This window comes from Mercenaria mercenaria, chromosome 10 (assembly GCF_021730395.1).
Source record: "Mercenaria mercenaria strain notata chromosome 10, MADL_Memer_1, whole genome shotgun sequence".
NCBI lineage: Eukaryota > Metazoa > Mollusca > Bivalvia > Venerida > Veneridae > Mercenaria > Mercenaria mercenaria.
The window spans coordinates 82,244,402-82,261,111 of record NC_069370.1 but is presented as its reverse complement, the minus strand read 5'-3'; the positions used below and the strand labels follow the sequence as shown (position 1 = coordinate 82,261,111).

At 36.2% G+C, this 16,710-nt stretch overlaps 1 protein-coding gene across 2 annotated transcripts; it reads left to right on the top strand.

Moving 5' to 3' along the window:
• The first annotated feature begins 4,671 nt into the window (after positions 1 to 4,671).
• On the top strand, positions 4,672 to 7,549 carry LOC123561237 (leucine-rich repeat and death domain-containing protein 1-like). Of its 2 annotated transcripts, none has more exons than XM_045353487.2 (2): positions 4,672 to 4,848; positions 5,814 to 7,549. In XM_045353487.2, exon 2 carries the CDS (start codon positions 5,823 to 5,825, stop codon positions 6,765 to 6,767), a length of 945 nt encoding a protein of 314 aa, XP_045209422.2. In that variant the 5' UTR covers positions 4,672 to 4,848; positions 5,814 to 5,822; the 3' UTR covers positions 6,768 to 7,549. The 2 variants fall into 2 exon arrangements, with proteins under 2 accessions (XP_045209422.2, XP_053372617.1); XM_053516642.1 differs by lacking the exon at positions 4,672 to 4,848 and adding an exon at positions 5,257 to 5,289.
• The last annotated feature ends 9,161 nt before the right edge of the window (positions 7,550 to 16,710 follow it).

Here is a 16,710-nt window from a genome sequence, read left to right as displayed (position 1 = left end):
TTTCGAATATGGGTAATCTGGGGTCAAAAACTAGGTCACTAGGTCAAATCAAAGAAAAACCTTTTGTATGCAATAGGGACTGCATTTTACACCGGATCTTCATGAAATTTGATCAGAATGTTTGTCTGGATCAAATGTAGGTCAGATTTGAATAGGGGACATCTGGGGCCAAAAACTAGGTCACATGGTTAAATCAAAGAAAAACCTTGTGTATACAATAGGGGCTGCATTTTACACTGGATATTCATGATATTTGATCAGACTGTTTGTCTGGATGAAATCTAGGTTGAATTCAAATAGGGGTCATCTGGGGTAAAAAACTAGGTCACCCAGTAAAATCAAAGAAAAACTTCATGAATGTAATAGGGGCTACTTTTTAGGCAGGACGTTCATGAAATTTGATCAAAATGTTTGCTTTGATGAAGTCTAGGTCAAGTTCAAATATGGGTCATGTTGGGTCAAAAACTAGGTCACCTGGTCAAATCAAAGAATAACCTTCCCTTGATGAAATTTAGGTCGAGTTCAAAAAGGGGTCATCTGGGGTCAAGAACTAGGTCATCCAGTAAAATCAAAGAAAAACTTTGTGAATGTAATAGGGGCTACATTTTAGGCAGGATGTTGATTAAATTTGATGAAAATATTTCCTTTGATGAAATTTAGGTCAAGTTCAAATATGGGTTATATTGGGTCAAAAACTAGGTCACCTGGTCAAATCAAAGAATAACCCTGTGTATGCAATAGGGGCTGCATTTTTCAGTGAATCTTCATGAAATTTGATCAGATGTTTGTCTTGATGAAATATGGGTCAAAAACTAGGTCACCTGGTCAGATCAAAGAAATACCTTGCCTATGCAAAAGGGGTCACATTTTATGCAGGATATTCATTAAATTTGATCAAAATATTTTTTTTGATGCAATTTAAGGCAGGTTCAAATATCGGTCATCTTGGATCAAAAACTAGGTCACACAGTCAAATCAAAGAAATGCCTTGTGTATGCATTAGCTGCATTTTAGACTGGATATTCATTAAATTCTATCAGGCTGTTTGTCTGGCCGAAATCTGTCAGGTTCAAGTATGGGTCATCTTGGGTCAAAAAAAAAAAACATCATACAAATACAAATAGGGGAGCGGTGTTCTAGTGGATAAGGCTGGTTGGCTGCTCAATCCAGCGGTCATGGGTTCAAGCCCCACTGGGGTCACAACCATGACTTCTCATATGACACCAGTACTGGTTTTTCCAGGAAACGGACTCGAGAATGGTTCCAATAAGCTTGAAGCTTTCATTACAATTGAGCTAAATCAAATTAGTACTAAATACATCACGAACGAAACCGTAAAGCTTAAATAATTTAGGTAGTTTATCTTCGGTACCCCGTAGGAACGCTTTTCAGTTTTGAATGAAAAAGATAATGAAAACAAAGTAATTCACATGTGTTTCCATAACAATTATAATCTGTCAGTAAATAAGTTTCAAAGCCTACTTATGAAATCAAAGCCTACTTATGAAATATAGCAATAATTTCCTGCTATCTTAACATTTTCTTTTTTCTTTGTTTTCATATGAACTTGAGGTCAGATTTGCACTATGAGATTATTGATCATACAGACAGGCATGTCTGCTCCATTGTTTATATGAGCCACACCATCAGAAAACCAACATAGTGCATTTGCGACCAGCATGGATCCAGACCAGCCTGCAAATCCACGCATTCTGGTGTTTGCTAACGGTTTCTCTAATTGCAATAGGCTTTGAAAGCGAACAACCTGGATCCTGACCAGACTGCGTGGATGCACAGGCTGGTCTGGATCCATGCTGGTTGCAAAAGCACTATGTTGGTTTTTGCATGGTGCGGCTCATATCTGTTTTCTCCATGATTTGGCGAACTTATTCGAAATAGTAAGACAGTCCTCAAAGTAATCAACTTTCAGCTGTACTGGTTGAAAATTTAGGTCTTAACGCGGTGAGATGAAGGTAATAAAGACTGCATTTGTATCCTTTTTTACTCCTTTTAACAGTCTTTGGTGACTTTCCACAAAGATTTTACCTATTAAGATGATATGAAGAATTCGTATTTCAGCCATGCAAACTAAATATTATTTTGGTACATTGAGATCATAGATCAGTTAGGTAATATTTAATGTTTAGAACTTTGAACAATTACTTCTTGTGGCAGTATCTAAGAAAAATCTAGAGTAGATGAAAAACTATATATTTCCTCAGTTACTGAATCTGTTCATCTTTATACTGTTCGTGGTTTTTTTAGCTCACCTGAGCACAAAGTGCTCAAGGGTGAGCTTTTGTGGTCAGTGATTGTCTGGCGTACGTTGTCCGTCAACACCTCCCAGCCTAAACCACCAGTCCAATTTTGATGAAACTTCACAGGAATGTTCCTTGCATGATCCTCATTGAAAATTAGTCAAAGAAATGAATTCCATACAGAACTCTGGTTGCCATGGCAACCGAAAGGAAAAGTTTTAAAAATCTTCTTGTACAAAACCACAGTAGCTAGGGCTTTGATATTTGGAATGTGGCATCATTTAATGGTCCTTTAACAAGTTTGTTCAAATCATCCCCCTAGGGTCAAATATGGCCCCGCCCCGGGGGTGGGGGGGTGGGAGTCACATGGTTTTAATAGATTTATATACGGAAAATCTTTGAAAATCTTCTTGCTCAAAACCACTGGGCCTAGGGCTTTGATATTTGGCATGTGACATCATCTTGTGGTGCTCTATCAAGATTGTTCAAATTATTCCCCAAGGGTCAAATATAGCCCTGGGGGTCTCAAGTTTTACATAGACTTGTATAGGAAAAGAACTTTAAAAATCTTCTTGTCTTAAACCACAAGACCTAGGGCTTTGATATTTGGTATGAAGCATTGCCTGGTGGTCCTCTACCAAGAGTGTTCAAATTAATACCCTGTGGTGAAACAAGGCCCTGCCCCGAAAGTCCCAATTTTATATAGACTTATATAGAAAAAAAACTTTAAAATCTTCTTGTCTGAAACCACAAGACCAAGGCCTTTCATATTTGGTGTGTAGCATTGCCTTATGGTCCTCTACCAAAATTGTTCAAATTAAAACCCTGGGGTGAAAAGAGGCCCCACCCGGGGGTCCCAAATTTTACATAGACTTATACAGGAAAAAAAGTTAAAAATCTTCTTGTCTGAAACCAAAATACCTAGGCCTTTAATATTTGGTATGTAGCATTACCTTCTGGTCCTCTACTAAGTCTGTTCAAATTATGTCACTGGGATGAAAAGAGGCCTCACCCCTGGGGCACAAAGTTTTACATAGATCTTATATAGGAAAAAACTTTAAAAGATCTTTTGTTCTGGAACTCCAAGGCCATGGCTTTTGATATTGGTATGTTGCATTGCCTAGTGGTCATTTACCAAGATTATTCAAATTTTACCCCTGAGGTGAAAAGAGGCCCCACCCAGGGGGTCCCAGTTTTACATAGACTTATATAGGAAAACACTTTAAAAATCTTCTTGCCTGAACCTGCTAGGCCTAGGCTTTTGATATTTAGTGTGTTGCATTGCATAATAGTCCTCTACCATAATTATTCAAATTTTGCCCCTGGGGTGAAAAGAGGCCCTGCCCCGGGGGCCCCAAGTTTTAAGCCTTTGATATTTAGTATGTGGCATCATCTAGTGGTCCTCTACCAAGATTGTTCCAATTATCCCCCTAGGGTCAAATATGGTCCCGCGCCGGGGGTCACATGGTTTATATAGACTTTTATACGAAAAAATCTTTGAAAATCTTGTTGTCAAAAACTACAAGGCCTAGGGCTTTGATATTTGGTATGTGACATCATCTAGTGGTTCTCTACCAAGATTATTCGAATTATGTCTCTGGGTTGAAAAGAGGCCCCGCCCCATGGGTCCCAAGTTTTACATAGACTTGTATAGGAAAAAAAACTTTAAAAATCTTCTTGTCTTTAACCACAAGACCTAGGCCTTTGATATTTGGTATGTAGCATTCACTGGAGGTCCTCTACCAAGAATGTTCAAATTATTACCCTGTGGTGAAAAGAGGCCCCGCCCCGGGGGTCTCAATTTTACATAGACTTGTATAGGGAAAAAATTTAAAAATATTGTTATATGAAACCACAAGACCTAGGCCTTTGATATTTGGTATGTAGCATTGCCTTATGGTCCTCGACCAAAATTGTTCAAATTATTACCCTGGGGTGAAAAATGGCCCCACCCTGGGGGTCCCAATTTTTACACAGACTTATATAAGATTTTAAAAAAAATCTTGTCTGAAAGTTCAAGGCCTAGGCCTTTGATACTTGGTATGTAGCATTGCCTAGTGGTTCTCTAACAAGAATGTTCAGTTTGACATTTGAAAGATGTAGCTCATATTACTCAGGTGAGCGATCCAGCGCCATCATGACCCTCTCGTTTTAAATAAGTGAAATACAATGAACATTGATTGGGATGAGGAATTTGTATGACGTAGCACGTTATTCGGAGACTTTGTGAGGTAGGAAAGTGAGGTCTCACCTCAACTCGTCACCAGATTGTATGTATTTGCACCTACTTTTCAGCATCCGAGAGTGGTTGGATAGATCATTAAAATCTTGACGACTTACAATGAAATTCAAAGTAGTAAGAACAATGCACTTGACTATAAAGGATTGCGGAAAAAAACTATCAACATGTTTGTCAGTCATACATCTATAATCTCAATGAGACTGTTCCCTGTATTAATCACTGTGTCCGCATTCATTACGTGTAACTTGTTATAAGTTTGTCAATAAGCAATATGAGATTCAGAAACAATATTCTTATATTGTTTAACGAAGGATAGAGTCATCTTTCATAGGAAATTTTTAACTATTCGTAAGTAAAGATTTTACTTACTTTGAAATTACTAATAATTTGAACTGTTTTATTTGATTTTGAAATAAACGCTATTTTCAATAGAATTTCAGACAGCAGTCAGATAAAATCTAACATGCGCCCCTGAAACTCGACGCGTCTCCGTAACAACTAACTGACAACCATATCCCCAGCCACCCCTCCCCCACCCCATATGAAATAAATGCAGGACAAACGTCTTTTGACACATCGGCATCTGTCAGATAGTTATTTAGAACATTCTCTTAGCCCGAGAATCTTACTCGCGACCTCTCGATCTACAGTACTGTGTACCTGTTGAGCTCAATGGGTGGGCAAGGCGCACATCGTTACAGACAAGTAAAGGCTTAAACTTGTTTCCAAAATATTGTACTACATATGAATACATGTTGCATTATTGTGAGGATGTGTTATTATTGCTGCGTAAGTTATGAAGTGTGCATTTCCTTGTATTGAATGGACCCGTTAGTAAACAATACAAATAGCAAACTTTTCGTGTAGGTTCTACTGTAATTACTCTGCATAAAGACAATTTTATAAAATCTTCTGCTTCTTCAGTCAGATGGGGTTTCTTAATTACCGCCATATATAATCGAATGATAATGACCAGTTATTATTATTTTATTTGTAGTTTTATTGAAAATCGAGACAGTAGCACATTTACTATACTCTGTTCAATACACTTCAATTAATACTTTGAAACAAAGACTGCTACTGAAAAATACAATTATAGATCTACTGATCCAAAGAGCTTTTATACGAAATAATTGTTACGTATTGCAATAAATATTTTGTCGGTGTTTGGCAAAAATAATGCAAATATTAGAATGATAAGGTAGCTGTTTTGGTCAGTATGTATGAGTTGAGAAAAAATATAATCTCAAAAGAAATATCCAGAGCTTCCCTTTCTAACTTGTAATTACCGCCTATGTTTTCATTTATTTCAGTTCACCAAAATGATAAGAATTACACAAATCATATGCGTTGCTTTGATGTTGTCTCCTACGGTGGTGTCCTCAGAGTACTTTGGTTACAGTGAGTGTGTCTACAACAAGTACAAGGCGGTCTGTCTTGGAGAGTTCGAAGCTGTATCCTATGAAAACAGAGGACTTACAAAATTTCCTAGCATATCAAGGAGGAAAACATGTGTACATCTTCAACACAATCACATAGAACGGTTTCCAGAAGATTTGAGCAGTTTGTCACATGTTGTTACACTGGGTATGGCCGACAATCGAATCAGTTCCCTCCCTGACGATCTTGAGAAAATGGTAAAATTAGAAATCTTGGACGTCTCGGAAAATCGACTTAAAATGTTATCACCCAGCACGAGATTTCCGGCGTCTCTTAGAGGCTTGTTACTGGCTAGAAACGAAATGAAAACCATACCGGCAGGTGTTACGGTACCAGGCTTGTTTGTGCTTGATTTATCAAACAACGTGTTTACTGACATACCGGAACATTTCTGCGTGTCCGGCCAGCTAATTCGGGTAGACTTCACAGACAATCGTTTACGTCATGAGGTCTCTCAGTATATCGACACCGTGAATCGATGCAGAAATGTGAATGAGATCCCTTTCTGTCTTTTCACTGACAAAACAAACATCAAATGTGATTGTTCCAGCATGGGCCCGATCCTTGGCGGCTCTCCGTCTTTTTGTATGGGTACGCCACAAAAGTCCCTGGAGATTGAGTGTTCTGCTGAAAGCGAAGAAATGTACCTGTATAAGGGGCAGAGCCGTGGGCAGAAAGTGTTTGATGTGAACGTTACCATGGTGAAAGACGCTTGTCCAAAATATTTCACTGAAAGTGGAGCTGGACAAAAGAAAAGTGAAGCAAGGATTGTCAGATACTCTGAGATTGTTCTGATCACATTATTTCTTTCTTTCATGTGCCTGTGAAAGCATTTCCTATATAACAGGGACTATTTCATGATTAAATGAATGATTTAAACAAACACAAGATACAAATGTTTGCTGACTGGCGTAGCTACGGCTGATATAAATCATCTTGTGTTCAAAAACAGAAAGTTTTATCATGCATGTGAAGTTATTATTTTTAAGTATTTTCCAGAACAAGCCTTGCATTTTTGGTTAGAGGCGCGGGCCTGTCAGAGGTCTGAGAATGTATTTCTTTGAATTTTTGAAGGAGAACTGCACCAAATTGTGCTTTATGAGACAATATTTAGGCACTATCGGTCCAACATTTAGGCAGAAAAGACTTGGTGTGCCGTATATTCAAAACACATTATACGATTAGCTGCGACGTCCTAGTATCCGCTACAAAGAAATGAATTAATAAATTCAAGAGCTAAGCGAGTCGAAATTCTTGCAAAATGAGTTAGAAAGTTGACGCCAAGCAATTTGAATGAGATGAAGATTTTAGAGGGTTCGCACACCTCTCCATCCACCGATTTTTATTTCAGTGGTTTAAACTAAAAAGTATCAAATTTTTGCCTGGACAATATCCCGTATGCCTGTTAAAGTCAGTGTCAATTTTTTTCTCATATTTCAATAACATTGTACGTGCATATTTATGTTCTTGTAATATATGATGTTATTTGATTTCATTTTTTGTAGGTTTTATTCAATGGTAAAAGAATGTCATATATTTGTGTTCATTTTCTTAAGCATTAATTCTCTTTCAGTAAACCCTTTAAGAGTATGAAATAAAATGTGCACTTTATCTGTTTTATTCAATTGGGATCTGCCCGTCATAAATGGATGGACAAACGCCATTCCAATCTAATGACAACATTTTCCAAATCTCGCAGAAATTTTGCATGTTCTGTCTATTTATTGTAAAGATAGTCGAGGAATTTATTATAATGACTTTCGCATATCTATGGAAAGGAAACCTCTTGTTTGTAGTATGGTACTGTGAAATGTAAATATAAAGGTTGGATGTTATTTCTTGTGTTTATACGGGTATAAACAACACCGGGACTTTTGGCAAGACCAAGTTTGAAACAGTGAAAATACCAATTTTATTTCACTGATAAATTTCAGTATTTCACTGAAGAGCATAAAATAAAAAATATGTTCTAGTAGTAGGTACGAAATGATTTACTTGAAAGATATATTGTTAAACTGTCAGTCTAAAGATGCACTCCAGAAACGGAAGGAACGTACTTATAGCGTGCATCTGTCATCTACAACATCCGTTCAAATTGAGAAATTGGGAAAAAGATCCGCAAAGGGACGTAACCTAGAAACTGCGTTATACCATTAGAACTATTGTCTGGAACGAAAGAAAGGTACTGCGATATTGCAAACTTGACGAAAGCACGATGCTGAAACCCCAAAACTGTGCTTACGAAAACTCAAAAATATTTCGACTTTTCAACATTGTTGTTTTGGCGTTTCCGGTTTTTCAATATTGTACTTTCGAGATTTCATCATCGTAGCCAGGTGGTATCGGCTTTCCAACATCGTAGTGTCATACTTTTTTTTGCGGCGACGCCGTCTAAATTCGTTTTCGTTACCTATGCCACGTGACATCAGTTTGCAAATCAAACTACTTGATAACGCATTATAGATATTTTATCAAAATTGAAGATTTATGCAACACTCTGCCTGATTGGACGAGAGTGTCAATTTCATTCACTCTGTTGATTGTGCTACGCTGAGTGAAATGTAGACAAAGCGTTTATCCTAAACGACGCTGTTCACAGTTTTAAAGCTAACTTTGGCTCAGTATATTGAGCAAGAATATTGATATATCTCAAAATGATAAGTAAGTTTAATAAATATGATAAAAACCTGTTCAAATACCAACATATATCAAATTAAAGAAAGAGCTGAATACGGTCTGCATATCACATGAATAAGGGTGTGATGAGAGTCTTAGTGCTTTTTAAAAGATTTTCCTTGTTACAATTGTCGTGTGTATATGAAAAGGTTTCTTGCTTTTGTGACTTATTCAGATTGCATATTAAAATGAGTACTTATTTGCTTTGATATATTTGTTATAAATTATTTAACTGATTTATTAAATATGAATATTTTTCTTTAGTATGGTATGCAAATATTGAACTCAGTTGAAATCTGTTTTATTATATATATGCTATATAATGACTGATTCTCATTACACTGAAATAAAGGTACGCTGCATACAGTTTATCTATGTGTTATGACTAATGTCAAACTTTGCTTATGAAACAGAAATATTGAAATAATTACAATTGTTATGTTTTGCTTGACCTTCACTTTTTTATAGGTGTGACGTTCATGAATATCGAATATGCATTTGTTAAAGCGGGATCAGTTGGCCTATTTTAGAAATAAATAAAAATAATAAATAAAAAAATCCTTTAATTGATTTTTTCTCATGTATTCTAATCAAACTTGATTTGAAGCATCTTTATTAGGCCCGCAGCCAACTTTGTTCAGCTGGGACATTTAACCCCTTTTAGGAACTGCTAGAGCTAAAACTAGAAATACCTTTATACAGCGTCTCATGAACAGCTTGGTGGATCTTTGTCATACTTGGTCTGGAGCATCATTATAAGGTCCTCTTCCAAATTTATTTATATAGGAACTTGGGGCCCTATTAGGGACCACTATAGCTAAAAGTAGATATGCCTTTCTTCGTATTAACCACTAAAATGTAATGGATTTTTATCAAACTCGATGTGTAACAATATCGTAAGATCTCCTGCTATTTTGTTACAAATGGGGATAGGGACCAATTTAGCTAAAAATATAAACACGTTTAATGACCTCTTCTCATGAACCGCTTCATGAATCTTCATCAAACTACTGCTGTAATTATTCGTCTAAGGATAAACGAAACAAAATTGCAACCCTACGAAACCTTTGCGAAAAATTAAAAGAGAACCATTTAAATTGTTAAAGTGCGGTGTTTAGTTTTGCAGTTTGAAAAATGTTAGATGAAAGATGAATGTTAGATGAAAAATTCATAAACTTCTTTCCTTATTACAATTCGCCGACCATCATTTTTAAAGATATTTCTTGTTTCTTTGAGTTAATGATATGATTTTAAAAAGTCTAATTCACAATGGTAAACAGTCTAAACAGCGATATTGAACAGTCGAAAGTACGAAGTTGAAAAAGTATGATGTTGAAAAGCCGAAACAACTACATATATGGAGAAATGTCAAGAATATGGTGTTGAAACGTCGAATGTACGACGGTGAAAAAGTTGAATAAACGATAATGCAAAGTCGGGACAACAATGGTGAAAAGTCGAAACAACGATCATGGTGAAAAGTTGAAACTACGCCGTATGATACAATATTCACATAAATGTTTTCTCCGCAACTATTTCTTCTGCATAACATTTTACCACAATGCTGGATCAAAAGACCTTAAAATTCCACACAATCGCCGATCTCTTTTATCATGGATAGATTCTTTAAAAAAGACTAACCAACACATTTTAGGGGAAAAGTAGTACCATGTCCATCATTAAGACCGCTTTATACTAAAGGATCCCCTAAAAAGACTGTTATATATTGGTGTTCGATCTTGTGACTGTTTCATACCGATGTTCGCCGGAATGACTCGTTTATAACGACGTTCGCCCTAATGACAATTTTAGACCGGTCCCCTACCTTATGGCTGTTTTATACTTATGTTGGCAATGGTGGCCGTTTTATAACAAGGTAGCAGGGTACACTTAGATGCAAAACTTTTGGGCACGGACGGTCTTACATGTATCGAGTCGCAATATTGCACTTCCCTTATGAGCAGAATCAGGGTGGACATTTTATAAATTGCGTGCATGTTTTGTGCTTTTAATTAATGGCAAGATCAGGATTCTCATACAAGAATAAAGAAAGTTATCAATAGCATGCCAAAATCATCAATTTTGCACTTTTTGAACAGCCTACAATGATCCCACTGCAAGAACAATGCCCAATTTTATTGCATTTCTCAATTTAACAGTCCTTACTGAACGTCAGGATATAAACGGAATGGGGGCCCATCCAGCTCGTTTTTCCACACAATAGCGAAAATGTTCCTGAGTATCAATCAACAAGCACAGAACCCTTCCGTGATTTGAATTTTTCCGCGAAAAAGTGTCTCATTGATCATACAAAGCTACCAGCAGTTAGTTTTCCAACTGACATCAGAATTTTACATGTATCGGCTGTATAAATTTTCTAAAGAATTAGTAATCATTATCTCTCACCGTAATTTACAGACATCCAAAATCACGAAGTTCTATTTATAACGAAATATTGACGGGGGCCAAAATTCGAAGTGTACCCTGCTACCCATTTAAGCCGGTGTTTCGCCATAATGACTGTTTTATATCTTTGTTCGACCTTATGACTGTTTTATGTTATGTTCACTTTAATAGCTGTTTCATGTTGAAGTTCTGCCTTATAGCTGCTAAACCTGATGTTTGCCTTTATGACTGTTTTATACACATGTTTCTATACCAGTCTTTGACCTTATGACTTTACACTTATGTTTGTTCGAATAACTTTTATACCAATGATCGAATTTAAGACTATTTTATACCAACATTTGTGTTTATGAGTTTTATACCGGTGTTCGCCATAATGACTGTCACATACCAATCTTGGCCCGAATTACAATTTTATACCAACATCACCATAATGACTCTTTTATCCCTGTGTTTGCCCTAATGGTGGTTCCAACGTTCGCCATTATCAATTATTATGAGATTTTAATATCAATGTTCGACCGTATGATTAAGTTGATGTTCGTCCACATTACTGTGTCACACTAATGTTCGATCTTATCACTGTTTTATACTACCTACAAAGTTTGACCTTATAACTGTTTCATACTGAAATTCGCCTTTATGATTATTTCATACTGCACCAACATTTGACCTTATGACTGTTTCAAACTGATGTCACCCTTAAGTGCACCCATGTTTTATACAACTCTTCGCGTTTTGACTGTTTTATACCGATATTCGCCAAAATGACTGTTTTCTACTAATGTTTGACCTTAAGACAGTTTTATACCGATATTCACCTGAATGACAGTTTTATTCTAATGTTCATACTAATAAAGTGTATACCAATACTGGCCCTTCTGACAGTTTTATACTATTGTTCGTAGTTATGTCTGTTTTATACCAATATTCGGCATAATGACTGTTTTATACCAATGACCGACCGTATAAACGTTTAGTATTGACACTGTTTTATGCTGACGTGTTCGCCAGTGTGATTGCTTAAAACCAACATTTGACGTTCTGACTGTTTTATATTGATGTTCGCCCTTATGATTATTGCATACCAGTGTTCGCCCTAATGATTGTTCATGCTGAAGTTCCTCTTATGGCGGATTTATACATCTGTTCGACCTTATGACTGTTTTATACCAGTGTCCCCCCTCATGATAGTTTTATACTGATGTTCGCCCTCATGACAGTTTGTACAGATGTTTGCCCTTGTGACTGTTTTATACTGATGTTCGATCTTATGACTGTTAAATGCCAGTACCTAACCTGATGACTGTTTTAGACTAATGTTCGACCTTATGACTTTTGTATTTTGATGTTCACCTGAATGACTGTTTTATACCAATATTCGTTCTTATGGCAGTTGTGTACTAATGTAGAACGCTATTACTGTTTTATACAACATTATGACTGTTGATAACAATTTTCTCTTGAATGAATGTTTTTGAATCGATATTCGCCATTATGACATTATGATACTGATGTTTGCCATAATTTATACCAAATGTTCTGCCGAATAGATATTTTATACCAATGTTCGCCCGAATTACTGTCTTATATCTATGTTCGACCTTATGCCTTTTTATACTAATGTGCGCCCTTATAACTGTTTTATAGAATGACTGTTTCATACTGGTTTTCGATCTTGTGACTGTTTTATACTGTTTTCACGTGAATGACAGTTTAATAATTATGTTAACCCTAATGTAAATTTATACCAATGCTAACCCTAATGTTATATAATGATGTTCGTCATAATGCCAGTTTTACACCACTTTTCGCCCTTATGTCTGTTTTATGCAAATATTCGCCATCATTGCTGTTTTATAGAAATGTTCGACCTTATAAATGTTTAATAACGATGTTCGCCCTTAAGACTGTTTATATCAATGTTCGACCTAATGGCAGTTTTATATCAATGTTCGGCCTAATGGCAGTTTTATAACGATGTTCGCCCTTAAGACTGTTTATATCAATGTTCGACCTAATGGCAGTTTTATAACGATGTTCGCCCTTAAGACTGTTTATATCAATGTTCGACCTAATGGCAGTTTTATATCAATGTTCGGCCTAATGGCAGTTTTATAACGATGTTCGCCCTTAAGACTGTTTATATCAATGTTCGACCTAATGGCAGTTTTATAACGATGTTCGCCCTTAAGACTGTTTATATCAATGTTCGGCCTAATGGCAGTTTTATAACGATGTTCGCCCTTAAGACTGTTTATATCAATGTTCGGCCTAATGGCAGTTTTATAACGATGTTCGCCCTTAAGACTGTTTATATCAATGTTCGACCTAATGGCAGTTTTATATCAATGTTCGGCCTAATGGCAGTTTTATAACGATGTTCGCCCTTAAGACTGTTTATATCAATGTTCGACCTAATGGCAGTTTTATATCAATGTTCGGCCTAATGGCAGTTTTATAACGATGTTCGCTCTTAAGACTGTTTATATCAATGTTCGACCTAATGGCAGTTTTATAACGATGTTCGCCCATATGACTGTTTTACACCAGTTCGATCGAACTATTGGCTGTTTTACAACAGTTCGACCTTAGCACTGTTTTATATTGATGTTCTCTGTTACGACTGTTTCATACCAATATTTAACATGATGCCAGTTTATACTGATGTTCGTCCATACAACAGTTCTTTTTTTTCTTTTTTGTTGTTGTTGTTGTTGTTTTGTTGACTATTTGATACAGATGTTCAATCTATGATTGCTTTTTACCATTGTTCGACCTTATGACTGTTTTATACTTATATTCGACCTTATGACCGGTTTTACTGATGATCGCCATACCAATGTTCGACTTTATCAGAGTTTTATACTGGTGTTAGTTGTTATCACTGTTTTGTACCGGTGTTCGACATAATGACTATTTCATAACACTATTCGACGTAATATCTCTTTTATACAAATATCCGACCTTTTGACATGCTGTACCAATGCTCGACTGTTTCATTCTGGCTTTTGCCCGTATGACCGTATGACTGTTTAAAAACAATGTTCACCAAATGACTCCAGTGTTCACCCAAATGATTGTTTGATATCGGTGTTCCCCATAATGACTGTTTTATACCGCTTTTCAACCTTATGACTATTTGATACTATTTTCACCTAAAAGACAGTTTTATATTTATGTTCATCCTAATGTAAGTTTAAACCAATGTTGGCCATAATAACAGGTTTATACTGAGGTTCGCCCTTTATAATATGTCAGTTTTATACCAATATTCGCCATTATGACTGTTTCATACCAGTGTTTTTGATATTTTTGATACTGATGTTCATCCTTGAATCCTTGAGACTATTCTATACAAATATTCGACCTCATCATTGTCTTATACCGATGTTCGCCCGAATGGTTGTTTGATATCGATGCTCACAATAATGACTGTTTTATACCGGTGTTCAACCTTATGACTGTTTTTTACTGATGTCCGCCCATATGATTGTTTTATACAGCTGTTCGCCCTAATGCATTCTTTATATTTATGTTTGCTCAAATGACTGTTGTACACCGATGTAATGACTGTTTCATACCGGTTTTCGCACTTGTTGCTATTTCATACCGAAGTTCGCTGATATTTGCCAGAATAACTGTTTTTGTACCTATAATTGTCCTTTATGACGGCTTTATACAGATGTTCGCCCTAATGACTGCTTTGAATTAACTTTCACCACAAGGACAGCTTTATACCAATGTTTGCCCTTATTTTTGTTTATAACGGTGGTTACCGTACTGCGTATTGTATACTGATTATCACTTTTATGTCAAAGTTCGCTCTTGTAACTGTTTTATACTGAAGTCCGCCTTGATGACAATCTTATGCCAGTGTTTACAATGTTGACTGATTAAAACCGATGTTCGTCCTAATAACTGTTTTGTACTGATATTCGCCTTTGTGACAGTTTCATACCAATGTGAACCCTTATGACTGTTAAATATATGTGTTCATCCTATTGACTGTTTGATACTGATGAGCACCGTTCTGACCATTTCTTACTGCTTTTCGTCCTCATGAAAGCTTTATACGTTCGAACTTCTAACATTGTTTTGCCAATATTCGCCCATGTGACAGTTTCATACCAATGTTCGTCTTTATGGAAGTTCAATTGTTTAGTGCGTCCGACAGATTGTTTTATATTGATGCTCGCCCTTATGACAATTTTTACCTATGTTTAGCTAAGGTTATGACAATATAATATCTGTGTTCACCGTAATATCTGTTTTATACTGATGAGCGCCCCTATGACTAATATATACAGATGTTCGCCCTAAATACAGTTTCATACTATGACTAGTTTATACAGGTCTTCGTTCGAATGACTTCTTAATAACTATGTTCACCCTTATGAGTTTTCTTTACCACTGGTCTCTCTAATGACTGTTGTCCTAATGACTTTGTTATACCAATGGTCGCCTTTATGACAATTTAATTCCAATGCTAACCAAATGGTATGACTGTTTAATAACGGTAATCAACCTAATGGCTGTTTTATGTCAGTTTTCGCCCTAAAGACTGTTTTGTACGGGTGTTCGCCTTAATGAAAGTTGTATACTAATGTAAGCCCTATTAATTGTTTTATGCCAATGTTCGCCCTTACAGATGATCACCCTTTAGACTGTTTTATACGAATTTTGCCCTAATGATACTTACCCTAATTACTATTTTTATACTGATTAGCGCTGGAATAACTGTTTACTATGAATGTTCGGCCTTTAAACTCTTTAATGCCGCTGTTCGCCCTAATCACTCTCACTCTAATGACTGTTTCATCCTATAATGTTATTACCAATGTAACTACGTAATGATTGTTTTATATTGATGATCACCTTACTGACTGTCTGACCGGTGCTCGCTTTGATGACAGTAATATTAATGCGGTACCTGGGTTTGTCTACTGACTTTTTTTTTATTAATGTACATTCTAACTGCCGTTAATAAAACAATGCCTAGACAAATACACATGCTGCTGCTTTATCATACCAATGCCCGGTTGCTGCCTGTGCACTGATATTGGTTTTGACCTAATGACTGGTGGATATTAACCATGATATAATTATAGGTTATTAGCTTTGTATCAGGACGTATGTACGAGATCTGCAGCGGAAATGTTCAAGTTTCAAATGACAAGTGTTTTATTGGTAAATCAAGACAGCAGCAAGAGATCAAATATATCAACCGATGTCTCGATTAAGAAAAATGTTACGCTAAATAGCTTTGTGTGATATCAAAGATCTTTTAATGGTTACAATTAAATCTATCAATCTATACCGAAATACCATTTAGTAATTTACGCAGTTTAATATTAGATGTTGTTTACGTTTACTAGAAAAAGTTACGTTTCGCGTAAGAAAACTTGAAATATTTGCAATGTATTTGTAGATACATTCATCAAAAACCTGTTAATGGGGATGCAGTAGTCATGCATTGAATTAATGTACAATTACAACAAAAATCTGGTTGCGCACACGGTTCGAGTATGCGATTTATTCACATGTGTAGCAGTTGGGGTTAGGTAAGAGTCCTAACAGTCACATTGCTAGGTCCCTTTGGCGATACACAATATGCAAATGTATTGAAACATAACTATATATCTACTGTTACTGTTGATTTAAAGTTGTTGTCCTGAGTGTATTGTA